The 13,418-nt window shown below is 40.9% G+C and overlaps 5 protein-coding genes across 5 annotated transcripts; 2 read left to right on the top strand and 3 right to left on the bottom strand.

Annotated features, from left to right (window-relative positions):
* Positions 1–917: 917 nt before the first annotated feature.
* On the top strand, positions 918–1,512 carry L228DRAFT_130118 (hypothetical protein). Its single transcript, XM_018329100.1, has one exon. It carries the CDS (start codon positions 1,145–1,147, stop codon positions 1,466–1,468), a length of 324 nt encoding a protein of 107 aa, XP_018188179.1. The 5' UTR covers positions 918–1,144; the 3' UTR covers positions 1,469–1,512.
* L228DRAFT_130108 (hypothetical protein) lies at positions 1,471–4,221 on the bottom strand. The gene has a single exon (XM_018329099.1). It carries the CDS (start codon positions 4,005–4,007, stop codon positions 1,557–1,559), a length of 2,451 nt encoding a protein of 816 aa, XP_018188178.1. The 5' UTR covers positions 4,008–4,221; the 3' UTR covers positions 1,471–1,556.
* A 61-nt stretch (positions 4,222–4,282) lies between these two features.
* Positions 4,283–5,592, bottom strand: L228DRAFT_246970 (hypothetical protein). The gene has a single exon (XM_018332529.1). The coding sequence runs from the start codon at positions 5,388–5,390 to the stop codon at positions 4,437–4,439; it is 954 nt and encodes a 317-aa protein (XP_018188177.1). The 5' UTR covers positions 5,391–5,592; the 3' UTR covers positions 4,283–4,436.
* On the bottom strand, positions 5,473–6,273 carry L228DRAFT_246969 (hypothetical protein). Its single transcript, XM_018332528.1, has one exon. The coding sequence runs from the start codon at positions 6,217–6,219 to the stop codon at positions 5,947–5,949; it is 273 nt and encodes a 90-aa protein (XP_018188176.1). The 5' UTR covers positions 6,220–6,273; the 3' UTR covers positions 5,473–5,946.
* Positions 6,274–7,018: 745 nt separating this feature from the next.
* L228DRAFT_268012 (hypothetical protein) lies at positions 7,019–7,414 on the top strand (the record flags this gene model as incomplete). Its single annotated transcript, XM_018335058.1, has 1 exon — positions 7,019–7,414. One exon carries the CDS (start codon positions 7,019–7,021, stop codon positions 7,412–7,414), a length of 396 nt encoding a protein of 131 aa, XP_018188175.1.
* Between the last annotated feature and the right edge of the window lie 6,004 nt (positions 7,415–13,418).

The raw sequence follows: 13,418 nt of genomic DNA, 5'->3' as shown, positions 1-13,418 counted from the left end.
GACGCAGAATGGTCCGTTGGATCATAGACTCGTCGACATAAAAGATTGATACATTCTGCTTCTCTCATTTCTGATCTAGTCCAACGGTCTTGATTTCAATTCATCCATAGAACATTGAGGAAAATGCTTCAACTTGGAATTTTGAAGGAATCGTTTCAATATTATTTTGGTATGTCCGTGATATTCACACAAAATTGTCTGCACAACTAAACATCCTTCATGCCACTGCTTGTTCTCACATGAGCACGAGTCCTCGCCAACACCCAATGCCAATGAACAACCAGCATTGCCAAATACTAATGCTAAACCTTGGGTAAGTGAACCAAGTTTATTCTTTTCACTCAAACTGTAACATACTGATAAATAAAACTGGCTCGTCCAATGATCCTCAGTCACAAGCTTAGTGAAAACGGGATGGAATATGAAGTGAGATGGGGATCAGAGGAAAAGAAATATTTCCACGGAGACCAACAAGGTCTGAGTTATACCCATAAGCACTATCAGAAATATTGGATGAGCAGGGCACGCTTGGAAAATATTCCACATGGAACTAGAGCACTTAGGAACTGGGAGGAGCAAAGGAAGCAGAGGACTCGAGAATTGGAAGGAGGAAAGGAAGCCAAAAGACTGGAAACGGACAATATTTTGATGGACCACAATGATGATTTGTGGCTGATCAACTTTGGTTGAGGGTGCGCATCGGGCTTCGTTGACGAGCCGTTGAGAACACGGACGGTGACTTGCAAGGCGTGTCGGTGATTATCGGTCTTATGGGATTGAGCGTTTCGCGTTGCTCCATCATTTGACTGAGGTGGACTTAGAGACCATTAATATAGATAATAACGGAATCAATAATAACATGTTCAATATTTTGTATGTGATCTTAGTAGAGCAATTTCTCCAGCAGAAATCATAGAACCGAAATCATTGTTGATTCTTTGCCGGAAATGGTGCAATTCTGGCGGACAGATACTAAGTACCTCGACGTAGCCATGTCGCATCAACGCCAGAGGGAATGGCCGTTAGCGCGAGCGGTTAGAACTACGAAACGGGGATACATGTGTGGCCCCTGTGCGACTAATCCCCACTAGGTGACGCGTGCCTGCTGGGACAGGCTACTCTGAGGGACGTGCTCCCGTATGGAATGCCTTTCCCTGCGGACTACTGTTCCCTGCGGACTACTGTTCCCTGCGGGCTCTTGTCCCCTACGGGCTACTGTTCCCTGTGGACTACTGTTCCATGTGGACTATCGTTCCCTGGGGGATTGTTTTCCGCACGGGACAACCTTCCACCCGGCAACGCAGTCCGTAAGGGAAGGCCTCCCCCATGGGACGGATTTCCTCAGGTGTCACTCGACCCCATGGCCCAGCACAAGGTACGCTTAATAATCACGATGTCGGTTATTTTCTTTGGTGGTGTTGTATGGGGTATCGTCAATTACGTCTTCAAACCCTCAGCGAAAGGATAACTAGCACAATCCCAAAGACTCCGATACAGCGCACATATCATCGTAGACAACTCTGCAGACAGGGTATCTAATCACGCAAACGCCTCTTTCAATGCCGCGGTGTCTCAAATGATCTCTTGGCCGATCGGGATTTCTGGCCAGGACCCGACCCCTTCTTCCGTTTCAGATTTGGCGAGATGGCGCCGAGAATGAACCGCCTTCGCTTGAGGTGCTGCTCTTCTTTGACTGAGTGACCTCCAATCACCGCACGTTCGAAATCAAGGATCTGAACTTGCTGGGTTTCTGCATTGTAGACGATGTTTCGAGCGGCCACATCTTTGTGCTCGACATTCCGCGCACGAATGGCCCGCAAAGCCGCCTGCGCCTGCGCCTGAAGCTGCGTGCGCCCGACCTCCGCACAGCGATGCATCGGTTGGCCGGCAAAACTGAGCACCAGGAGATGGACCACGTCGGCAAGGTCCCAGCCCCAGTATGGGAGAGGCGCCGTGCGCATGTCCACCGCACCGAGGCACACTGGAATATGCTCCCCTTGAAGAGCGTCGAGGTGTCGATAGATGGCTGCTTCGTGCTTCAGTCGTCCAAAGAAAGGAGCCGTGGTGCCTTTAGCCACCATGGTGTACCCGTGGGATCCAAGGACCACCTTGACCAAGCACCCGCTCGCTCCGTGGATGCCCAACTCCTTCAAGAGTGGAGTGGTCCCGACCAGCTCGTGATGCAAGAGGCGCAAAAACGTCCGCCGACTGATCCGGTGCCGGTTGCCGTTGTGGTGGCCCTGCTGGTGGTACCGCACGTTGGGGCAATGCTCATCCAGCGGACGACCCTGCTGCAGGCCGCGGAGACAGGCCTGCGTACAATACGGGCGGTCTTGGACTGCACCGGATGGAGACTCACTCGAGGGAGCACCCGCTGGTGGTTCCTGGTGGGCGGTAGATCGCGTTCGAGATGTCCGCTGGACGGCCGGCCGAGTGGGCGTCTCAGTATCCAAGGTATCGTCGTCGTCGTCACTGCCGTCATCCACCCGCGTCGGGTGCTCGGGAAACGGATGGCATGCCCGGCCAGGTAAAAGGGCTCTCCGCGCACGAGTCATCACGGGGGACATCCGCATGTATTGTTCCTCTCCTGGTTGCCGTGGCGATGGTTGGTAGTCACTCGACGGTGAGCCCTTGGCCAGGGGCGAGGTTGTTTCTGCTTCCTCCAACAATTCCTCCAAAACCGCCGTCCACCGTGGCAGTGTTGTTTGTGCATTTCGGCGCCATGCAGATCCGCGAACCGGCGTGGCCAAGGCTTGTAACGTAAAGGCGAGCACTTGCCCCACGGACGTCAGATGCAGTTTATTCTCGCGGTGGGTGTCGTTGGCCGACCAGCCCGTCGATTTGCCCACATCCTCCTGGGGTACCGAAAGAAAGTACTGTACAGTGCTGTAGTTGTGCTCGGGCACATGAAGGAAGATGATTGCCTCGCCAGTGTACACGTACCCGTATGCCAAACCCGTCTTGATCATGTAGGAATATGCTTGTGTGATGATCGCTGCAACGACATATCGCCGCTTCTCGTGTAGGCTCTCGTCTGGTTCGATGCGCAAGACCTGATCCACGTCCATATCGCCAAGCCCCTCCATGATAAGGCCGAGAGGTACTTTATGGGGAGGTTTATATTCAATCGGGAATAGAGGGTCAACCTGATGATTATCCAGACCTGGTCGGACCTTCCTATAGACACAGATCCGATCGGCATGGGTTGGGGGAGGACGTGTGCGCTCCACCGTCACCAGAGGTGCCTCGATCCGAGGGGGATGGCGCTGGGCCAGGCGATTGGATCGACGTGGCCGCTCCTTTGCGCCGGTGAGTGTCATCTGTTCGAAATCGTCTTCGAGTGGTGCCTCCCCGCTGAGCATGTTCCCGTGACTCTCAAATGACACGGTTCCCTCCACGTGGAATTGCTCTCGCAGGGTCGGGTGAGCGTAGACTAGGTTCACCACCTCCTCGACCTGGTTCTCCACCGTGTTAGTAGCATAGTAGGAGAGGTCCACTTCGGAGCTTATTTGCTTTCGACGGATGGCCTGCCCAGAGCCCTGGAGATGGCTTAGACTGGAAAACCAACGCTGTTCGAAAAAGTCGGGATTCTGCCTTAAATGTTCCCAGACGGAGCCCATCACTTCAGCATACTTTGTCCATGCAACAATTTTGTGCGGCCGAACCTTGTCCTTTGCATTTGCCGGACTGCCTTGAGTTGAGCTGTCCGCGTTCTGGATCGTGAGGCCAAGGCAGAGATAGCGATGACAAGCATCGAGATACTCAGGTAAAGTTGTCTTTCTAGAAACACTTTCCGCCTCCTCCCGTCGCCGCTCTGCCTCTTCTCGTAGCCGGGTTTCGCTCTGCTCTCGTCGCTCCGCCTCTTCTCGTAGCCGGGTTTCGCTCTGCTCTCGTCGCTCCGCCTCTTCTCGTAGCCGGGTTTCGCTCTTCTCTCGTCGTTCTGCCTCCTCCCGTCTCTGGCGCTCCTCTCGGAAAAGTCTCTTATAGTCCGGTGAGTCAGACGCCATCGCTATTTGCGCATGAATTGAATTGCAAGAACGTCAAAAATTCTGTAGGAAAAGGAGTCACCCATCCAGGTGGAAGGAGTTTCATGTCGGATAGCTTGCCAGCGCACATGATAACAGGCCGCCCGATTAACGGGCGCCACGATAACCGACCCCCAACCGCCGTTCCCGAGGCAACAGGCGCAAAACATGCCGGACGCTACAATGGTACGCCGACCCTGAGGTAGTTACCCAAATGGTCATGCTCGAACAGTCACTCATCATGTGGGATGTACAACGCTCTCGATCTAGCATAATCAATACATAATTATATTTGATTCCACACTACGTTAAACATGCGCACACTTGCAGAAAAGCCTCCTTGGAGGCGCAGATCGGACTGGACTGCGACAACGAAATCAGAGAAATGACACTCCTCTGGTGCATTAATGATCATGACACCGTCCCATGGGTGGCTAGTGCATGACGCTGGAAATGCTTCCGGTGACCTAAAGTTATATTGCAGACCTCGCATTTGATCGTCGCGTTCGCCTCAAGATGAGTCAGATGATATTTCTTAAAATGCTTGCTAAGGTCCCCAGGCCTGGCAAAATCATAGACCCGCTGATGCCATGACTTGTTCGTGTCGCCAAAACAAACAAAGCACTTAAGTGGTCGCTTGTTTTGTTCGTTCGCGAACACCATACACTTCGCTGCCTTCAATATTTTTTCGATGAGATCGGCCGTCTCGCGTTCCGGGTCCATCTTCGCCGGGGGGACCGTGTCGAGACGGCATCCGCCGGGCTGATTCGGACGGTAGCTCTCCTCCAAGTGACAGTACGCGGCCACCGCGTTGATCGCCTCGTTCCGTCGCTGCATCTCCTCTTCGAGGGTTGCGCCCGGTAGCGACATGAGCGCCGTGATAAGCCGCTTGTGCTCCGGCGTGCGCTCGACGGAGCCCAGATGTTGCTCGCGAATGTCCTCAAACGACCCGCCCGCCAACTGGTGCTGGATGTCTTTGATCGCCTGCTCGCGGTCCCAGCTCTCGCGGATATTGCGGCGAAGCTTCGCGCGCAGGCGCTGCTTCAGGTTCCTGAGGTCGCGTTCCACCCGTCGGGACTCCTCCTGCCGAGTCGGTCGACCCCGGTGACGATCTCGCCGGCGCTCCAAGCGGAGCACGCGAGGGTCTTGGTTGACAGACTTCGATTGCTCTGCTGTCAGCTTGTACGGCCGGCGTCGATCCAAAGACCGTAGCATACGGCAACTAGCCTGCATCACCTCCGCCTGTGGTTCAAGTCCACGCACAATGGCCTGCAGGTCGACGTTGACGCGCCGCGGAAGATAGTGTCGGACAAAGGTGCGTGGATCGTTATGCTGCATGATCACGTTACGCAGCGCCTCGCTCATACAGCCTGCCGCTTGTCGTTAGCTACCGAGACATGCGAGATGAACATCTGGGATGCCTTCTAAGTGCACCTACCCTCGTCGTCGAATGCCCGGCCCGATCCGTAGCGGAGATTATAAGGTCGCACGACGCCGGCGAATCCCGCGACCTCGCCAGCACGCGTCATCCACGGCTTGACGGTCGAATAGAGCAGACCAGCATCGGGCGAGATGGCATAGCCGGTCGCCGTCCTCATCGACCGCCGAAGGACATGGACGTCTGCCAGCTCTAGCTTGAGCGGGAGTGGGAGGGAATTGCAGCCCGGCGGAATATCCAGCTGGCTCAGTTGCGCAGCCATCTTCAGCCCGGGCACGTCAAACGCGCCATCGGCAAACATCATCCCCAAGAGAATGACGTGGGGGCTCATCACCAACGAGGGGTCGAAGAGGATCTCGGGAATCGGAAATGTATTCCTGCGCGAGCGTCAGGAGTAGGTCCCAAGTATTAGCCCGACTCGGCTGGAGAGAGGAAGGGGATGGGATGGGGGAACCCCGGGAGGGAGGGCGACATCTGCTGCACTTACGCTTCCTTCATGCCCAAGTACGTCTTTGTGAACTCATAGGTGAACTCGAGAAGGATCCGATGGGGCCCGTCGCGAGGATCGCGCAACAGCGTCACCCTGAGGTGCCGATAGCGCAGCTCCAGAGTCGCTTTGGGCCTGTTGGCGGTGATGAATCCAGACAGGGTGAACAAGCCTAGCTGCAGGCGATGTCGCCCAAGCTTGTAGGCGAGGCCAGTCGACGTGAGATTGACCTGCAAAAATTCGAGCACATCGTGGCTGTCCATGGCCATCTTCGCCCTCTTGTTTTTACTCAACCCGTGCTTCTGCGCAAGAGTTTCCATACCCTGGACGAGAGTAAGCACAAGAACGTCGACCACGTACGAATCACAAAGCGTCCTACCTCGCGTGCCGCACTCGTGATATCGGGATCCATCTTCTTCCCTCTCTTCATTTCATACACCAGACAGAACTGCTTGTAATAAGTTTTCAATGACGATAACAGCTTTGTGCCGCGGCACCGTCGTCCATCCTCTCCCGTCTTCCGGTTCAGTAACCATTCCAGGAAGCTGAACAGCAGACCGCGGGTGATCCTGTCGTAACCGTTGCTCGAGGTCGGCCCATAGTTGTTGATTTGCTCCGCCCAGAACCTAGAACGCTGGTCAGCCATGCTCTATTGCCAATCGCATTTCGATCAGCGCCGCAAGAAGAGGGAAGCCCACGCCGCCCAGAGCTTCTCCATCCGCTCCAATTGTTTTCGCGTCCCCGGAGCGTATCCAACCGCCGGCTCCGAGCGGTCCACGCTCTCGGCGAGTTGGCGATAGTATTCGGGAGAATGGGACGGCTCCTCGTCGTCGGAGTCGTCCAAATGCAGATCCGAATCTGAATCCAGAAGAGCCTCCGAGTCGGCCGAGGGATCCGACTTCTGCTCGGGCTTGATCACAACAAAGCGGCTTTGGCATTTGATCGTGGCTACGGCCTTCGAGCGCAGCGGCGGCGTCGGGGTGCGACGCCCGTGTCGGTCGTCCAGAGCAATCGAGGCTCTCGCCATCGCCGTGTCTCTGGTGCTGCTGCTGCGTCGCTGACCATGTGATGGTGGTGGCCAGGAGGGACGGCTGGGCGCTCCATCTTATACGCCTGTCGGGTGGTGCAGTTGAGCAGCTGGGGGACACAGGTCACCGTCGACCGTCAAGATTGCCAGGGCCATGGCCGGACCGGGCGGGGGACAGATGGACGTTCGACGTTTCGACCGCTCGAACTGATGGTCACCGACGTGGTGGCGCGCGCGCGCCGCCGTCCAAGCTGGCCAAGCGAAGCGACCGTGGGCGTGAGGAGCCCCTTGATCGCACCCCCGGCCGACTGTTCGGGACAGACGCCTGGGTCGACGTTGGGTGGGCAGATGCACCTCCCGAAACGGCGCTCGAGGCCTCCAGAAACGGCAGCCCATTGGCCAGCACGTTGTTATATGGAGTAATAAAACTTTTCTAGCTCTTTTTGTTTGAGAGCAAAATAGTAATAAATAGACTAAACTCTAAGTAAAATTACATATAAAACTATATTTTTTGAATTTATATGTAAGTAATCTATACAAGTAAGACTTGAAGTAACCATGTTTTATCTTGAGTTAAATAATAGTTGTAACTAGTTTTTTTTTAAGATTCTTGTATCTTTTAAATAGTTTCTAGTATAAAAAAGTTTGAAACTATTTATAATATTCTTTTTTTAAAAATGGTTTGCCATTGATTACTCAAAAATAAGTTTTTTTTAATTTCTTTTAAGTAACTATATAAAGTATATACATTTTTGTATAATTTATTAATATATATTATTTTATGTTTAGCTACTTTATTTACTTTTTTATTTTCTAGTATTTTTTGAAAACCTAAAATCTACTAAAAATAGATTTAAATATTATTATCTTTGAGAACTTGAATAGTAGAAAAAATTTATAGTAGTAATTATTATTTAAGTCCAGCTATAAAGTATTGTATTGTATTCAAAATACTTTGATTGTTTATAAATATTTAAATAGCTTTTGAGATTATAATTAATCTATATACTATTTATTGTATTGTTTTAATAAAAGCAAAGAATTTTGCATTATAGATTTCTATATATAAACCTAGATATTAGGAAAAAATATATATATTTTGACAGTAAGCAATATAATATCCTGCTCTTGTTATTATTTATAATAACTTATATATATATACTATACAATTATTTTCTAGAATTTAATCTTAAAAGATATTTAATATTGTTTAATGTTTTTCATTTATATTAGACTTGAAATACTTGTTTTTTATAATAAATGCTTACATGCAAATAATATATTTTTAAATTATATAAAATATATTTCTATATTAAAATTAAATTTATTATATTTTAAATATTTATATATCTAAACTAATTTATATTAATTTAATAATTGTATTGATTTTATTTAAAATAATTAAATATATTTTAATTATTTATATTTAATTTAAAAATTTTAAAAATTTTATAATAATATTAAATCTTATTAAATATTATAAAATATTTTTAAAATAATTTAAAATTTAAATAAAAAGATATGTAAAAAAATATAAAAAGTATATTTTTAAAAAAATATCCTATTTAAAAAGCTATTTCATAATTAGAAAATATATAAATATTACAAGTACCTAAGTATTTGAGTTCAATCCCCAGCTAAGAAATCTTTTTTTTATTTTTTTTATTTTTTTCTACTATTTTTTTATCTTAAACTATTTTTAGGAAAAAAGTACTTCTAGTTTAATAGTATAATATTGAGCTCTAAGATTAGACTAGTTTATAAAGTAAGCTAGTTTCAAATAGGAAATAAATTATTATAATTATTTTTTTATTTTTTTAAATTTTTTATTTTTTATTATATTTAAATTATTTAAAATTATTAGTATTAAATTAATAATTTAAATTTATCTATATAATATAAAATATTAAGTATTTTAATTAAAAATATTTTTTAAATAAATTAAAAATTTATACTATTTACATGTAAGTAATTAAAAATTATTCACTATAGTTAATGTATTTATATACTAGTAATAATATCTTCAAGAAACTTATTATAAAATTTTGTTTTTTCTAGTTTTAATAATTTGTATTACTTTATAACTACTAAAAAGCTAACTTCAAGACAAACAATTTAAGCAGAAAAACTTATTATATTTTTATTTTAAATAAAATATTATTTTGGAAAAACTAATCTAGTCAATATTTTTTCAAAATATTTTAATTATAAAAAACAAGTTAAATAAGAAAACTTTTTACTAGATGCCAAAAATAAATAATTTATCTAAATATAATATTATATTGTAGGAAAAAATACTTTTATAGTATAACTAGCATTTATTAAATACTTTACAAGACAAAGCAAAAGAAAAGCTAAAGTTTATTTTCTTGAACTAATAAAATTATTTACAGAGACAAAAAAACAGTAAAAAATATTTTAAAATAGTACTACAAGCTTTAACTACAAAAACTAGCCATTGAAAGTAGCAAAAACTATTTTTAATTATTCAGGTATTTAACTATTTTTAATAGTAAAAACTATTATTAACAATTCAAAGTTATAGTCATTTTAGACAATATATACTAGTTTAAGTTTGCAAGACAATAAATAGCTCTAATAAGATAAAAACTATCAAAATAAATTATTTTAATAGGGCAAAAACTATTATAATAAACTTTAACAAGGCATAAATTATCAAGATAAAAATATTGTTTCCAGAAAATTAAAAACACAAATAGTTAAAAATTTCTATATTAACCTTATATAGAACAAACTTTTTCAAGAGATTTATTATTTTTTTAATGATAATTATAAAGCAAATTATATTTATATATAGTTAGCAAAAATAAAAGTTCAAAAGGAACTTGAAAATACTAAACAAAATAAAAAAAATAAACTTGCTAATTCTAATTAGATAGTTTTATTAATTAAGTAATAGATTAATATCTATGATTAATTGATTGTTTATTCTGCATGCAGCCCTAAAGCTATGGCAGAGTCTATAGTTTAAATATATAAAATATATATTGAGCTTTTGGAGGTTACTCTAGAATTAATTAAGCTGATACTAAATATTATCTATCAATATAAAACAAAAAAAAATTAATACAATACAAAGAAAATAATAAAGATAGACAAAGTGAGAGTAATAAAAGTAATAAAAGAGGGTTAAAGTTTGGTTTTTTTTTTGTTTTTTGATTTTGGAAATCTCAAGGAGTATTTTCATCTTGAAGTCTACCTTAGTCTCATAATGTTTCTTGTTAATATTGTCCTTCTTGATGTAGCAACCATGTTTTTGATACTGTTTTAGTAGTATCTAGATATTCTAGTAAATAGTTCTAGTTTTTTCCAGTATATAATATTTTCAAAGTAAAAACTTTTTCCTTTACTTTTTGTAGTAAAACTTTTCTAGCTTCTTTTGTTTAAGAGCAAGACAGTAATAGATGAGCTGGACTCTGAGTAAAGTTGCAGATAAAGCTATATTTTTTTGACTCATATATAGATAGCTTGTATAGGTAGGATTTGAAATAACCATGTTCTATCTTGAGTTAAATGACAGTTGTAACTAGTTTTCTTCTAAGGTCTTGGTATCCCTCAAATAGCTTCCAGTGTAGAAAGATTTAAAACTGTTTATAATGTTCTCCTTTAGAAGTAGTTTGCCATTGGTAGATCCATTGCTCAAGGATAAGCTTTTTCAACTTTTTTTTCAAGTAGCTGTATGAAATATATGCATTCTTGTATAGTTTGTTAGTATATGTTGTTCTCTGCTTGGCTGCTTTATCTGCTTCTTTATTTTCTAGTATTCCTTGATGTTTTAGAACCCCTTGAAGGTAGATTTAAATATTATTGTCTTTGAGGACTTGAATGGCAGAAAAGATTTGTAGTAGTAGTTGTTGTCCAGGTCCAGCTATTAAATGTTATATTATATCTAAAATACTTTGATTGTCTGTAAATATCTAGATAGCTTTGGGGTTTATAGTTAATCTATATGCTATCTATTCTATTGCTTTAGTTAAAGCAAAGAGTTCTGCATCATAGATTTTCATATATGAGCCCAGATACCAGGAAACAGTATATGTGTCTTGACAGTATATAATATAACATCCTGCTCCTGCTGTTGTTTGTAGTAATCCATCTGTATATACTATACAATTTTCTTCTAGAATTTGTTTTTGAAGGATATTTAGTATTGTTTAGTGTTTTTCTATTATATCAGACTTGGAGTGCTTGTTTTTGATAATAAATATAGCTGGAAATTGTTTTTATAGAGGCCATTCAGTTATTATATAAGATTCTAGCTCTGGTATAGTAAGTAAAATAGTAGCTAACTTAGCTAGTATTTTTATATATTGAGTAAGATATACTTTTGATTTTAACTGAGTAGGTTGTTGATTCTAGTCTAGGTACTTGGTAGTATCTATATCTTGTTCTATTTGTGATATTAGAGGAAATTCTTTGGAAGTTCTTTGTCTAAGTAAATGTAACAAGTATAGTGTAGTTATTTTCAATGCATATTTATAGCTGTGAAGTTCTAGCCTGAGGTTGACAGGTAATAAACATACTTCTATCTCTATAGCTTGTATAGGACTTGTTTTAAAGCATTCAAGAATCTTTCTTAGGACTTGATTTTGAAGTTTTTGAAAGAGGTTCTTGTAGTTTATTTGTTGTTTCTATCAGATTGGAGATCCAAAGTCACTAATAAATGTAGTACAAGCTTTGTATAAGGTAATTCCAGCTGGGACAGATATTTTTTTTTCTAATCCAAGTAGTTTATTTAGGCTATGAAAGACTCTTGTAGCTGCTGTTACTTTTCTAGTAACATGTTTTTTGAAAGATAGTTTAAAATCAAACCAAATTTTTAATTATCTAACACAGGTACTAGAAACTATTATAGTTCTATTTGATAGTATACATGTAGCTTAGCTTGGTGTTTTTGTTCTTTGAAAGTAAATAAACTTTATTTTTGTATTGTTAAATGCAATAGCATTTTCTTCTCTCCAGATAAAGGCTAGTTTAGTAATTTTCTTAAGGATTAAATAGTTAGCTATAGATGTAGCTCCTTGAACTACTATAGCTATATTATCAATATAGCTAGGTAGTTTAACTGTAGGAAATCTATCTTGAATATAATTAAATAAAAATCTTAAATATAATAAAAATAAGATAGGTGATAGAGGTGAGCCTTGTAAAATTCCAGTATTAATAGCTGTCATAGATTGTTGTTGTTTATCAAAAGCTAAACTAATTTGTTTTTATGTCATAAAGCATTTTGTCTAGTTAAGTACTACTTTTAGTAGTTGAAGTTGTTGTAGAACTTGTAATAGTTATATAATTGAAACATGGTTAAATGCTCCTTTTATATCCAAGAATAAGCAGAATAAAACTTGTTTTTGATTTCAAGCTTTTTGAATATCATGGGTAAGTATCATAGCTATATCTATAGCTGATTTTTGTTTTCTACCTTTCATTTGCTCTTGGTGTAATAGATCTTGATTATCTCCTAGATAAAATAATCTAGTAGCTATAATTTTTTCTAAAATCTTGCCTAAGTAGTTAAAGAATGTAATTATTCTATATCCTTTTAGTTGAGTATAATTAGGCTTTGATAGTTTCTTTAATACTACTTCTATGCCTTGTCTCCAGCTAATAGAATGATATCCTTGGTCTAATAGTATTTAATATATTAAAGTAAACCATCTTGAAATGTATTGAAATACTCTTTGAATGATTGCAAAAGATAATTGATCAAATCCTGGAGCCTTTTTTGAAGTAGAAGTTTGAATAGCATGCTTGATTTTTTGTTGAGTAATCTTTGGTCAAGGGCATGTTTGAGCCTTGTATTGAACTCTTGTAGTTCCTTAACTTGTAGGTAGTGTAGGAAATAAAGTAGTTAAGAAAGCTGAACATTTTTCTTTAAGAGTAGTTTCTAAGATAGCTAGTCCTTGAATAAAAGAAAGTTTTTTTACTTTTTTGGGTTAGTATAGTAGTATGCTTTGAAAACATTAGCTCCTTTAGCATTTGTTAGAAAGTTTGTCCAGAATGTTTCTTTAGCTTGTCTAATACTTCTAAAAAAAACTATTTCTTTTAATAATATATTCTTTTTATAAAACTTGGCTTTTGTTTTGCTTCCATTGTTTCTTTGCTTAAGTTACTTTAGTTTTTTGAAATAATAGTTGATTATTCTACCATGGTTTAAATTTTAGAGATAGTTTAAATTAAGAAATAAATCTTTGGCATGCTATTTTAATAGTATGTTGTAATGTACATGCTATTTTTTCTAGCCTGGTAGTTGAAATAGTATCTTCTAGTAAATCTTTTTGTAATTGATCTAAATAATACTTTTCTTGCTTCTGGATTATATTTTAAAAGATCTTCCAGTTGGTCTTATTAACATTAAAAGAAGTATGTATAAAGTAGATAACTTTTTTTAATTTTGTTTCTTTTAATGTAAATTTAATT

This window comes from Xylona heveae, assembly GCF_001619985.1.
Source record: "Xylona heveae TC161 unplaced genomic scaffold L228scaffold_5, whole genome shotgun sequence".
Lineage (NCBI taxonomy): Eukaryota > Fungi > Ascomycota > Xylonomycetes > Xylonales > Xylonaceae > Xylona > Xylona heveae.
This window is presented reverse-complemented; position numbering and strand designations above follow the sequence as displayed.